The sequence below is a fragment of the Myotis lucifugus genome, unplaced genomic scaffold, assembly GCF_000147115.1.
Source record: "Myotis lucifugus unplaced genomic scaffold, Myoluc2.0 scaffold_96, whole genome shotgun sequence".
In the NCBI taxonomy this organism is placed as follows: Eukaryota; Metazoa; Chordata; class Mammalia; order Chiroptera; family Vespertilionidae; genus Myotis; species Myotis lucifugus.
In genome coordinates this window covers 110,601-124,854 of record NW_005871144.1, presented here as the reverse complement: position 1 = coordinate 124,854, position 14,254 = coordinate 110,601, and the positions used below count along the sequence as shown (strand labels likewise).

Sequence of the window (14,254 nt, the reverse complement as noted above, 5' to 3'; positions counted from 1 at the left end):
CACCCCCATTAATTCTTATTGCACCGCATAGCATTCTTGCATCCCAAAGGCTAAATCCTACGTGCTCCGGTCCTATATGCCATTTATGTGCTCTTAAATTTGTTGAACTAGCACTTGTCGAGAGTATTTTAATGTGAGTTTATTCGAAGATATGGGCCATATTTTCCCCGCGGTAGTGTCTTTGTCTCTGTATCATGGTAAAGCTGGCCTCATAAAATGAGTTTGGAATTTTTCTCATATTTCTCAATAGTTAGAAGAGTGTTGGAAGGATATAGAATTATTTTTTCCTCCACGGATTTTCCTAGATTTGTTCCGGGTAGTCCTTGGGTCCTGAGCAATGTTTGGCTCTCTTTTCTGTTTCTTTAATAAATATATGTTTCTGATCCTCTCCAGCGATGAAGGGGGAGTGACAGCGAGCTTGAAACTTTGTTGAGTGAGATCGTCCACCTTCCTCCGGCACCCCCTTTTCGGGGAGGTCCCCGCAAAAAAAAAACATAAAAAAAAAAAAAAAAAAAAATAGGAGCCTTTAGTCCGCAATGCGACGCTCTATCCAGGGGGGGGGGGGGGGGGGCGGGGCGGGGGGAGCGTTTAGAGAGCAACCAAAGGACTTGCATGCATGCATATTAGCATAACCAATGGACACAGACACTGAGGCGGTGGGGGCTTGCCCAGGGTGGGAATGGGGGGGGGGCAAGCGGGGAAAAAGGAGACATATGTAAAACTTTAGACAATAAATTAAAAACAAAAAACAAAACTTGTGACTCTGGTTGAAAATCACTGGTCTAAGCCGATCCAAGCACATGTTTCTCTGATAAAGTTTACTGGTCCAGGGGTGGACTTGATGACCTTCCTCGGCCCAGTCAGACTGAAGGGAAGGGCTTATCCTCCACGTTCTGGGAAGAGGTTTGCCCTCTGGCTTTCACACTGGATACGAGCAAGGAGACTCATTGCTCTGGCAGCCATATTGCAGGTGCGAATAAGATGGTCAGAGGAAAAAGGACACGTGAAAGGATGGCTTGTTGATGACACCACTAAGTCAAAAAAAACCCGTGGCCTGGACTTCTTGGTTTGTGAGGTAACACATTTTTGGTTAAGCCAGCTTGAGTCAAGCGTACCTGTATGCATTGATGGACTCCCTTCAGTTTTCCATGGGTCATTTATTGAGGATACTGTTGCATATTACTTCTGTGATATTAGTGTTTCATTGACACAGCACTTTATAAATATTTATTTGTTCCTACTCCTAGACGGATCTATAATTTAGAGGGATTATCTCCAAAAGAGAGTGCAGTACAGCAAGTCAAAAATGTCCAAAGCCCTGCAAAAAGAAAAGTTCAAAGCCATCTAAGATGTCCATGACCCTGCTGAAAGTGCCTTGTACTTCATAAGTACGCTCATTTCCAGCCTGAGAGAGGGATAAATTCAAGTAATCTAAAATAGCAAGCCATGGTATTTTTTAAAAGTAGAAATCCTTAGTGTTGCCTTTCTTCATTCTCTTTTTTGAGGGTGGAGGATTATATATGTGTGTTTTTTTCATACTGACTCTTCATTGCTCATTCATATTTATAACCTCTAATTCATTTAAATAAAAAAAGACATTTTTAAAAACCTAGTGTGTTGGAAAGAGCTTGCAAAACAAGACATAAGGGTTGCCTCACAGGAAGGAGACCAAGGTGCCCAACTCCCAAGGATTTTTGCCCAAATATTTGAGGGATTGTTCAGAGAATCACCAGATGATTGAATAAGCATTCATGGTTTGATTGTGCCCAGTACCAGCCCTGGTTCCACAGATTCAACGGCAGAAAGAGTGGGGGCAGGGAGCTGTCCAAATCCAGCTAAAGCAAATGATAATTGCTGGAAGCTTAAAATAGATGCAGAAAGGAGCACATTCATGTGGCATAGGAGCAGTTCCGCACCTCTGACATTTCTCAGTTTGGAAATGGCTTTGGTTCATTTTTATTTGCTTCTTCATTGGACCAGAAAATATAGATGTTTACAAACATATTTACCACATCTGACGATGAAGTAATTTAGACCAGTCAAAATAATTGTTCCACTGGGAAACAGGACTTCTACTTCAGTTCAGAAAATCCCTGACATCTGACGTAGGAGGATTTATAGGTTTAGTGGAAGTTGCTCTCTCCTGCTCTCCAGATTACATGCTGTGGGTTAGTATGTTTGTTGTGTTTTGGTTTTTTTGCATGAGCAAATATCCTTCTAATAATGAACAGACCAATAATGTCTTAAGCGAGAAAAATAACAGTCTTTTCCTTTTTGCTGTTTCTTGAGAGAACTGCTTGGATTTGGCTGTCCAGAACATGAAAGCTGGCGTCTTCCTTTTGTGGTGGGGATGGGTTTGTGCCACTGAAAGCAGAGTGCACTGGCGAGGAGGAGAAGGCCAGGAGATGTCTAAGAAAGGCAGGTGAGTGGACGTTTAGGGGTGGAGGGCGTAGGGAAAAGGCTTACGATGTTGTCCTGGAACCTTTCCCAGCCTATGGTGCTATCTGCGGATGCCTTTTCCTTCCTTTTCCCTTTGTTCTCCTGCTTCCCTCCTCTTAGGAAGTGAGAATTATGTTTTATTTTTAAATGATGCCAGATCAGATACATTGCTATCATTGCATATTCTTAAATCTCTTATGAATTGTCCCAGGTGAGAGATAAATTCTGGAAAAACGAATACAGTATAGGCACATTTGTAAAAAAAAAAAAAAAAAAAAAAAAAAATTAAAGGCAAATTATTTGATATCTGCATTCTAAGTTGGAACAAATCTACAAATTCTCAACCACTGGGACCTCAAATTAGTGAGAATGATCCCATTAGTTCCAATTATTTCTGCTGGATTTGCGGGTCCGTTTAAAAATCATTTAAAAGGAAACAAAGCAGGTTGCTTTGAACAAATGGCTAGAAGGATCATTAGCTTGTTCTCTCCTGGTGAATGGGGAGGGGGAGGGACGGAGCTGCCTGCAGACCGGCTGGCTTGCTCGTTGCCAGCATGGTACGTGCCACCCTGGCCGTACCAGCCCGAGAGGAGGGAGCTTAGACAGACCAGGCTGCTGTTCCCTCCCCCAGAGTCACTTGGGCAGCTCTGATGACAGCGCTGGTATGTAGGTGCCGACCTGCACCCGTGCGTGCCCAACACCCATCGATCAATCAGGACTTTTGGAGAAAACCTCACCCAGCGCTCTCTTCACTGAAGAGGAAATAGAGGCAGTACGGACATGCTTGACTCTTGGTTCCTTCCCAGGCTTTGGTCCAAACTGACCTTCAGCTGTCTTTATCTCTGGATGTAGATATGAATAGAGGTTGGAAAAGAAATTAATATAAAGGAAGTCCAGCTTTCTGGAGTTTGGGGCTGGCGGGGGGCTGGGTGTCTGGCTCCTCAGTGCCCCGATTCAGGGTTTGAGAGAGCGCTGCACACGTGGCTCCTGAACAGCCGGCTGTGGCTCACAGCACCGGTTACAGCTGCTTTAGCAACATGACAAGGCCGGGAGCTGAACCAGCCAGTGGTCATGGCGAGTCCTGGGCACGGAGAGAGATGGCTGTGCACAAGCCATAGGCCCTGTTTCTGTCAGAGTCAGAAGCTGCTTGAGCAAACAGTGGAATTTGTGGAGCTGTTGGAGCCACAGAGATTATTTGAATCAACTGTACTCATGAGGATTAAAAGCAACAGCTGCAACAAACCCTATTGTTGTCATCAAAAACTTCTCCGCCTCTCTCCTAAGCCGGAGTTAGAGTGGCGGCTTATTGATAAACACCAATATTAAAGAGAAGTCCTGGAGAGCAAAACAGATTTTCTTTAAAAAAAAATTGCTTACAAGAACTTTCATTTTTTTTTAATTATAAAAGACATACATGACAATTATTTAAATTTTGTTAAATGAGAAAAGAGTTTTAAAAACACACAGAAATCATCCATAATCCCCAAACCCAGAAATAACCTTAACATTTTTGTACATTTTCCTCCCAGTATTTTCTTACCTAAGTATATATTGTATATTGACTAGTGTGGGATTATTCTGTGCACATAGTTTTGTAACCTTATTGTATTTAATATGACTTTGTCAACATGTTTACTTATGTAAAGTCCATTTGAATGGCTGCATATAACCCATAATATGCATAATAAGGCACAACATACCACCGTTCAAGCAGTTTCCTCTATTTTATAGACATCTAGTTGCTTCCTTTGTTATTGTAAGAATATCTTTGTACAAAAGAATGTTTGTCTACATACACAATTATTGAATTAGGATGACCTCCTGGAAGTAAAGGGTCAAATGGCCTGAGAACATTGAAATCTCCAGACTTATTTGGCAGAACTGCTTTCCAGAATGATGGACTCAACTTGAGGACCCTCCACCAGCCAGGTTAAGTTTTCATGTTATGTAACCTAAACTTTTCAAGGGCTCACTTAATTTCACCCAGATTCTAAGCTCACAAGTTGGTGGTCATTTGTATCCAGGCTTCTTTTCATGATTTATACAAATAACATGGGAAGCAAGGCGAACACATGCACAAAACAGGAGAATCTTGGACAATTGATTTAACATGTGGAACCTCAATTTTATTACTATAAAAGGGGAATAAAACTTCTATCCCTTTACACTTGTGTGAGGACTTGATGATTTAACATAAGCGTTGAAATTCAGTTGTATTCAAAATCTGTCTGCCACCTACTCCTTGCATGCTCTTGGATAAATTATTTAGCTGGGTTAGCTATCAGGCCCCATTCCCAGGCCACCCAAATCAGAAACTCTGAGGAGGGTCCTGGACATTGGTGTTTTAAAGCTCCTCAGTCATGTTTCTAAATCACTGTCTTGGACTTTCAGTTCATTTATCCAGAAAGCTGGTGCAAGGAAGAGAGGACACCCAGTAGCTTAAAAGAAGAATTAACATATCCCATCAAACTTGTCAAGATCAAGCCCGAATGCAAATGGTTTTTTATCCGGCTTAATTAGAATATGTGATCAACCTGTTTTCCCCTTGGCAGCCCAGTTCTGAAACGAAGCCCTGACATCACCAAATCGCCACTGACAAAGTCAGAGCAGCTTCTGCGGATAGATGACCATGACTTCAGCATGAGGCCCGGCTTCGGAGGTATGAGACGTGTGCTCTTGGGAATCGTCTTCTTTCTTTGGGTCCATCAGACTGTCTATGGGCAAAAGTCAAGCCAAGGGACCACCCAGCTCTGCTCTCCCTTTATCAGGTCTGCCTCGGCCGTGCTTGGTGGACAAGGCACTGAGTCCCCAGCATCTTCTGAGCATCTGTCCTGTCTGGCTCTGCCCGGCCCTGCCCGGCCCCACCCAGGCTCTGCTGAACACACTCTCAGGAGGTGCCTGCTGGTCTGTGGCCAGGCCGAGCTGTCCTCAGGCCATTGGTCCTGGCAAGGATGGTTCAGGGTTGGAGAAGCCAGCAGCTGGCTGTGGGAAGGGCATGGGGAGACAGGACAGCTGCAGCCCAAAGCTGCCTCTGGAAATGCTCTGAATAACAACCTTGAGCTAAATTTGTTCTCATCTGGGAGCTGGCAGACAGAACCCTGGGTACATATCTGAGGGCAGAGGGTGGACTGCTGGGTTTAATTAAATGAAAATAGCTTGAGAAAAATAATCATTTAGTGTAGTGGGATGCCAAAGCTCTTTGAAGCTTAGCCTGCAGCTGCCGGATTTCAGCCCTTTTAGTGTCAAATAGGATTTCATCCGTATGGGGTGTTTTTCCTAGAAAAAAATACTTATTTTAGAAATCATTCTCATGCCTTTTATGTTTTCCAGCACTTTCACCCAAAGAATAAACAAGTTCTAGAAGGGAGTCGCTATTCAGTCCATAATCTGCTGCTGTTGGATTCAAACCCACCTTTTCACATGATGATCCAAGTGTGTTCTGTGCCTGCCCCACGTGCCTGAAAACAGGGAGGAAAAGGGGCAGCAACCCACTCCCTTTAGAACATTTTATTTTTTCACCCTTTATGAATATTAAGTTTTCATGACCTAGAAATGCAAAAAAAAAAAAAATCTAATGGTTTCAAGGACACCTGGTGTATCATCCCCCCCGCCCCCAAGCTACTCCATCACGGGGCCAAGATGCAGATCTGTGGGCTTGGAAAATCATCTGAGTATGACTTAGGTTCTGGGTGCCTATTTACCAAGCAATGCCTTTCCCACGGCCTGACAGAGGCATTGGCTTCCACGATGAAAGAGGGTGCAGAATCAGGAGGAAGATATAAAAAATAAAGTGGATGACCTCATGCTAAGGAGTAACTCCTCAGGCCAGACCTGGTTCTGATCAGCTTTGACCTCGATCTTCATTGTAGCTTTACAGGAGCATGTGTAACCAACCAGGGATGTGGTATATTAACGTCCTTGTTTCAGAATCACCTGGATGATTAAGACCAATATATATTTTTAGACTTTTGCTGGACTATTCCAGGGAGCCAGCCCATGATTCCATTCTTTGATCTCTGGTTTGACTTCAGCGTGGCATGTGGGAACACCAGACCTTGAAATCCGACATACACTGAGGTTCCAGGGGGAATGCTCCTTATGCCTAAATTTTTCATAGTAAAAGTTTAAGTTAAAAGACTAAATGCTCTTGCCATTCCCTGTCCGCAGGTCCGGCCATTCCTGTTGGCGTGGATGTGCAGGTGGAAAGCTTGGACAGCATCTCAGAAGTCGATATGGTAAGTGCTTCTCTTTCCGGCCAAGGGAATCCACGCAGGGCCGGTGCTGGCCAGAGCTCTGCCCTGGCGGTGGGCATTCCCACACTCATGGCACAGATGGCTCAGGGAGAGTAAGACACTTACCGAAAGCCACCCAAGTGGTATGAAGCAGAGCCAGAGGACACAGTTGATCTTCGTCCTCCTGGGCCCGGCTCCTGGCATCAGGAAGTGCTCTCTGGGCAAAGGCTCTCGAACATAAACAGCAGGGCCCAAGGCTGCGGCTGCCAAGTGGCCTGGCACCTTCCACTGCTGCGGATTCTGTCTGGCTGCGGAAATGCAGAAGCAGAGTGTCCCTTTTTGTCACCTTTGGGTTTAGATTTAAAAAATGGAACAGTCTAGAACTTCTTGACTTACAGAACTTTTGAGGGCCTTATCTTAGTTTGGGTCCCCCAAGAAGCAGACCTGAGACAGCATTTTAGCACAAGGCGTTTATTTGGGAGGTGATTCCAGGAAACATGAGAAGAGAGTGGGAAGGTGAGACAGGGAAGGGAATGGAGCGAAAAGGGCAGTGCCATCACATCGCTTACTATTGGGGGGTGAAACGCTGTCCCATTGGGGTACTCTGGGAGTCAGCACGGAGCACACTTCAGGGTTGTCCCAACTGAGTATCCAGGGCGCTGGGGCACTTATCCATCCCCCTGAGCCCCCAACCCCACTCTCCGGTTGAGAGCTGCTTCCAGAGGCATTCAGTCTCCTGCTTGCCCTGTGTGTGCGCCCGGGAGCCCTCTGGCAGCGGCAGCGGGCACAGTGCTGGCAGCTCAGTTTCACTCCCAGCCAGGTGATGGCTCCACAGGGGTAGAGAATGCCTTGCTGACAACCAGTGGGTTCAGTGTGTGGGGTTCCCTTCTCTGCCCTCTGCCCAGGACTTCACCATGACCCTCTACCTGAGGCACTATTGGAAGGACGAGAGGCTGTCCTTCCCCAGCACCAACAACCTCAGCATGACGTTTGACGGGCGGCTGGTGAAGAAGATCTGGGTCCCCGACATGTTTTTTGTGCACTCCAAGCGCTCCTTCATCCACGACACCACCACGGAGAACGTCATGCTGCGGGTCCAGCCCGACGGGACGGTGCTCTACAGCCTCAGGTGAGGCCCGGCTCCGTCCTCCCTCTGGGCCCTTTTACCTGCGGAGTTGGTATGTTTTTTATACCTCGAGCTTGGGAAGAAAGGCAAGCAGTTTGTCTTAACCAAGAAAGTCACTGGTTCTACAACAAGTACTTTGCTTTTTGGCCTTGAATAGCTGGCCTTTAACTCTTCAGGAGCTGTCAACTTTTCAACATCAAGAAAAATGGACTCTTACACATGAGTTAAGAATTACTCAGTCTTGAAAATACACTTGGGGAAATTCCTCAAGCTGATAGTTATGACTTACGTTCTACCCTGTCTGTTACATTTCAATGGAAAACCTTTACTATAATAAAAGTTTTATTTTTCTAGTGGGAGTCAGAGAAATAAATAATGCATTCTTTTCAATGACTCCCCTCCTTCAGCTCTCTGGTCCCCTTAAACCCCTTTTTTTTTTGCATGTAATGGTAATAGCCATAATACACTGTTAGGTTTAATCTGCTTTCTTTAGACACTTTCTTAAGTCTAAACAGTCAGCAAAGCAATAAATCAAGCCCTGATTGCAGAATTTGCCAGTTTCTGTAGTGTAGATATGCCCATCCTGGCTGATTTCAAGCTATCTGATGTCACTGAATGCAGTGTTGGGAAGAAATGGGTGGTAGCTCATCTTTAGATAGTATTTCCATCATATAAATACAGTATAGTAGATGTAGGTAACTTCAGGAGTGTAGATAATAGAAAATAATTCAGAAGTGATGAGTTTTGAATATTTATTACGTTTATTTTTAGTGCTTAACTTATTTAATTTTAAATTTATATAATTTAATTTTAATAACGGCTATGTTTAACAACCAGCTTGCAAACCTCCTGAAAATGCAGTGATCGGCTCTCATGAGCCAGTAGATGTCTGATTCAACACATCACTGGATGTGACAGCATGAGGCAGAACAGAGGGCACAAGAGCAGGGAAGACCTGTGTGTTCAGAATCAAAGTTGTCAGTGAGCCTCCTTGTGCCTAAAAACAGATGACTTGATGCTTTTATTGAAAATAAAATCATGAGTTTGTTTGATTTAAAAGGGGAAAAAAGAGGCCTAAGTTTCTAAACACTACCATTTTGAGATTTATTTGGGGAAAAACATAGAGTAGCTGGATATTGTCAACTCTGTCAGCAAAAGGTTAACTCCTAAAATATGTTCTAATATACCATCTTCCAACTCCATCTTTTCATTGATTAATTAACAGAATACATTTCTAATAAGAGCATTCTGGGTGCCAGGGAGTTGTTGGGAAGAGTTAAGAGTATGAGGACCGGAATGTAGGTGGGTGCATCCTGACTTGATGCTTCTCCACTTGCAACCCACACACTGAACAAGCACAGTCTGTGGTGTAATCTAACCCATGTCTGTTTTTCTACTTCTATGTAGCCAATTTTCTGTTATTGAAGAAAAAATAGTATGTTGAATACCAGCCATATTAGTCATGTCCTGCCATAAGATGGGAAAGCTTTCTTCTATGACTGATGATCTACTTGTTTATTCTTTGATTCAGAAGCCTGTTTTCCTGTGTAATTATAAAACAAAACCATTAGATGCTTGCATGTTGGTACACTAAGATCTCTCAGTGTTTTTCCATTATATAGTCTCCATGGGCTTATGCACTAAAAACATCTATATTCATTAGCAGACATTATTATCAATATAAAAATATGAACACTAAAAAAAGTGCTGCATTTGGCAACTGGCATTAAGGGTTCATTAATATTACTTCTGAAACATAGTACACAAATATAATATCAATATAATCAATATCAACATATTGAATATCAACATATTGATATCAATATGATCAATAAAAGAACAGAAGAACTTGAATTTATCTCAAACCAGAGGAACAATACAGGCATACCTCGGAGATATTGCAGGTTCAATTCTAGACCACTGCAATAAAGCGAGTCATAATCTTTTTGCTGCTGGGGGGTCTTGCCTTCAGTTTGTAAAAAGACACATCTGTGAATCACAATAAAGTAAAGTACAATAAAATGAGGTATGCCTGCATATGTACGGTCTTATGGTTACTTTTATATCACAGTTATATTGACTGAGATCATTGCTTCTTTAAAATGCATGAACGTGATAGGAGTTAGCAGAAGCATTCTGTTTGCCTCACACCGACACCGGGGTTAAACTTAAACACTTAAGAGTATGCTAAGGAGGGTATCACTCATAAACTGCTCCATCTAAATCCTGATGCATTGCTTAGGAATTATAAGAAGGAGGCCGTTTCTGTTTGTTTTTGCGTTTTGCATTGTGCACTTGTAGTTTGCATCCTCTGAGAACCCGGACGTTTCTTCTTGTTTTCAGGGTTACAGTGACCGCCATGTGCAATATGGACTTCAGCCGATTTCCCCTGGACACACAAACCTGCTCGCTTGAAATTGAAAGCTGTGAGTAGCCTTGTGCCAGACGTTAGCATGCAGCTCCTAAGTAGTTCTGACAGGAGCAGCGGGAGGCCTACAGAACAGGGATGTGTTCTGCTCCCGTCTCTTTCTGGGTCTTTTCCTTATCACTGAGAGTGGTAAAAGCATTTGCCACCAATGATGCACCCCTACACTTGGAAAGAAGAAAGGGCTAAATTGCCCTGGTTTTGAAGGCTGAAAACCATATGCAATTCTGCCATTATTTAACCACTTGTGATCTACAGAAACAGCGATTTCATTTGGTTTAATTGAATAGATGGCAGGCTGAATTGCGGGGTGAACCCTTTTGCAGGAATTAGGAGCTCTATGCCACAGAGCTGCACAGACAGGCGTGTCTTCCCACCGCCACATGCCTCATGCTCTCTCCCATCTTTTCAGATGCTTATACAGAAGATGACCTGATGCTGTACTGGAAAAAAGGCAATGACTCATTAAAGACAGATGAGCGAATCTCACTCTCCCAGTTCCTCATTCAAGAATTCCACACCACCACTAAGCTGGCCTTCTACAGCAGCACAGGTGGGCGTAGAGTGGGCTGAGGGTCTGGCGAGCGCTAGCCTGACTGGGATGGGCCATCCTCTATTTTAAAAAAGGGTTCGAACTGGCTGCCAAGTGAGTAGAGCCTGTGCCACTCGAATTAGACACCAAAGAAGGGAAAGCTAAATCAGGTCAGGGGGTGGTGAGCATTGGGTGGAGGTGACTTTTTGACGTCAACAAAGCATCAGAAGTGAGAACCTAGAAAACATCAGTAATGACCGTTTAGCATCAGGCAGCTCACCCTGATATGATTACCAACCCCCCTGTTCTCTGCAGGCAAGAAGCAGTCCAATTTCAGGTCTGTCATTTTCCATTCACATTCTCTCTGCTTCAGCCAGGCCCTCTACGGGGCTCCAGTCTTAAGGGATCTTCTCTTACTGTGCTGCTTACACAGATCCTTCTTGTGAGCCTCGGTGCAAGAACTACTGGTCATTTCCCTGTGGGCAATTTGTTTTTTGAACCAAGGTTCTGGGCAGGCTTGCCACCTCCTGTTGCCTGAGGGTATGCTCTGTGGTCTTCCCTCTGGAATCTGAAGTTAACAGCTGAGGTCCCCTCTTTCCAGCCCTTGCCTCTTTCTTGACAAATCACCTTTCAGGATGATTTTGCTAGGATCTTTATGCAGTTTCCATCGCTAACACATAGCATGATTGACTACAGAGGGAAGTGCAACCTTTTAAGTCTTTCTGATGTAAACATAGGGCAACCTTTTACTTCCAACATATTATGGCAATCTAACACATCTTATCTTCTTTACATATCACCCATGAATCTTGGTTCTTCAGGGGCTCCCCATCCATTGAACCTTTAGCATTGTGAGATTCCCTTTTGTCTTAGCCTGTTTGGGCTGCTCTAACAAATACCACAGATTGGGTGGCTGGCTCCTAAATAACAGAAATTGTTTCTCACGGTTCTGGGACCTGGGAAGTCCAAGATCAAAGTGCTGGCAGATTCGGTGTCTGATGACAGCCCCCTTCTCATGGACAGCCCCCTTCTCGTTGTGTCCTCACAGACTCTCTGTGGTCTCTTGTGTAAGGGCACTAATCCCATTCATGAGGGCTCCACCTTCGCAACCTCATCACCTCCCAAAGGTCCCTCCTTACCAAACCATCACATTGGGCATTAGGTTTCAACATATGGATTTCCGGGGGGGAGGAGAGTGGAGGGGTGGACACAAAACATTCAGTCCACAGAACCTCTACAATCACTTTCGGGAACTGTTATAATTATAAACGTTGCATTAAACTTGCCAATTGGATGCCAAGTTTTCCAACTAATGTTGCCAAGTCCCCATTTTATTTCCAGTCCTTGTCATCTTGAGCTTATCTTGCCTTTTCCTTTCATTGTTCTCCATTCCTCTCAACTCCTCCATGCATATTTTTCCCTTGTAAAGACCACAAAGTCCAAGCTGAAGCGTGACTGGACCTGTGATCGTTCACTCTGCTCCTAAACGCGATGCTGTGTTTAGCTTGATGTTCTAACTTAAAACACATTTTCCTCCAAAAAACCATCCAAACGGGGTTGTTTAAATCTGTGCCTCTCCAACTTTAATGTGTGTGTGAATCACATGGGGAGTGTTATTAAGAGAAAATTCTGATTCAGTAGATCTGGGGTGGGGATCGAGAGTCTACATTTCTAAGCTCTTAGGTGATGGTGATGCTGTTGAGTCCTGTCCATCGTGTGAGTAACAAGAGCCCTAAATGACCTTCTCAAGGGGTTCCCTTTGTGTATAGAACAGGGGTCAAAGATTTCTTGAGATGGAATCATCCGTGTGGTATAGGTAACATATAATCACTCCGTTCCATGGTTTTTCTCACCTCCACTTTGTAAAGGTATGGCCAGGTTCCAGTGGAGTGTCTAAGACATTGATGATTCCCTGAATAAAATTTGATTTATGAAGGAGCTGAACAGCTATGGTGTGTGCTGTATTTTCTTCCTTGTGTCCCCCAGGCTGGTACAACCGTCTGTACATTAACTTCACGTTGCGTCGCCACATCTTCTTCTTCTTGCTCCAAACTTACTTCCCTGCCACCCTGATGGTCATGCTGTCCTGGGTTTCCTTCTGGATCGACCGCAGAGCTGTGCCTGCCAGAGTCCCCTTAGGTAAGGAATATTTCAAGTGCACATTCCAAGCATCTGAAAATACAAATAATGCCTTCCAGATAAAACCCTTCAAAGTGGTCCTACTAGTAAGCCACTATTTGGCATTAAAACTTGGACACACTGCAAGTTCTTTATTCACAGGTAAAGTACCATTATTAAAAATCCAGGTAGAAAAATTGTTTTCAGGTCCCCTCCCCCCGGTGCCATGCAAACGTTCCAACTTCAGTCCTATTTGAGCCTCGTTTTGGGATGGGTGATCTCGGTCTGTGGGTGCTCTCTCTGCCCACTTGCAAAAGATCACACTCTATAACAGGTTTTCTCAAAAGTGGCCCAAGGAATCTTTGTGACAGAATCTCCAAGGGAAATTTTTAAAAAGAAGAATCCTGCAAATCATCTATATGTACAGAATGAGAATCCAGAGAGAGGACCAGGAACCTGCATTTTGAACAAGTTCTCCCACTAATTCTTATGTGTACTCAAATCTGAGAACCCCTATTCTATGAACATTCCATTTATAGCAATTTGCCACCAACGCTCTTCCCCATTTTAAATATTGCATTGGCTAGCCCTAGCCAGTGTGGTTTAGCTGGTTGGGCGTAGTCCATGCACCAAAAGGTTGCTGGTTCCATTTCTGGTCAGGGCACATGCCCGGGTTGTGGGCTTGATCCCTGGTAGGGGGCGTGCAGGAGGCAGCAATTGTTGTCTCTCACCTTGATGTTTCTCTCTCTCTCTCCCTCTCCCTTCTTCTCCCTCTAAACATCAATAAAACTATTTAAAATAATAAATAAATAAATATTGCATCTACTCAATCACACACTATTATTGCTCACACAGTTCAGGGGCTTCAAGGGAGAGGGTGACCCACCAGGTTTTAGTGAAACTGGGTTGGAGCTGGCCCTTAAGATGACCCTAATCCCCTGTGATTTAGTGTTTGCAAGCAAATGTTCTGAGCTTAATTTGAAATCCCAAGCAAATTTCCACTGACAGATGCCCTGTCCTTTAACAGTTGTTCTGTTGCTTAAACAGTTACTGTGTGAAAAAATATATATACATTCTAATTTTAAATACCTGTCTCCTTTAAATGAGGTTACCATCATCATCTTTGATAAAATGGACATGCTGAATAGGCAGGCAGGTCCAGTGGGTGGTGGGGGGTGGGGTGGGGGGTTGTCTGCCAGAGGTGTCCTGATAGTTGATGATACAGGCCTGGAACTACAAGACGAGACCACAGCAACAAGGACACAAATAGTCAAGTAAACCCAAGTACTTGTTTCCTTCTTTAGAGAAGTAGTTACAAGAAACGTTTATGTAATTTTTCTTTTAACAATTGAATGGAAATAAATGTCTTGCTGCCAAAATGT

The 14,254-nt window shown here is 43.9% G+C and overlaps 1 protein-coding gene and 1 long non-coding RNA gene across 2 annotated transcripts in view; one reads left to right on the top strand and one right to left on the bottom strand.

The window, feature by feature from the left end:
* Positions 1 to 2,309: 2,309 nt before the first annotated feature.
* Positions 2,310 to 14,254, top strand: part of GABRR1 (gamma-aminobutyric acid type A receptor rho1 subunit) — a 14,572-nt gene continuing 2,627 nt past the window's right edge. Inside the window, exons 1-7 of the mRNA XM_023756502.1 lie at positions 2,310 to 2,422; positions 4,992 to 5,098; positions 6,607 to 6,674; positions 7,577 to 7,800; positions 10,141 to 10,223; positions 10,635 to 10,775; positions 12,741 to 12,893. Coding sequence (XP_023612270.1) covers positions 2,319 to 2,422; positions 4,992 to 5,098; positions 6,607 to 6,674; positions 7,577 to 7,800; positions 10,141 to 10,223; positions 10,635 to 10,775; positions 12,741 to 12,893 — 880 coding nt within the window. The 5' untranslated portion in view covers positions 2,310 to 2,318. The remainder of the gene's footprint in view (positions 2,423 to 4,991; positions 5,099 to 6,606; positions 6,675 to 7,576; positions 7,801 to 10,140; positions 10,224 to 10,634; positions 10,776 to 12,740; positions 12,894 to 14,254) is intronic.
* On the bottom strand, positions 7,150 to 14,239 carry LOC111826686. The gene is made up of 3 exons (XR_002830045.1): positions 13,962 to 14,239; positions 12,608 to 12,926; positions 7,150 to 9,786 (listed from the first exon to the last, which is right to left on the bottom strand). It is a non-coding gene; the product is annotated as an uncharacterized LOC111826686 (long non-coding RNA).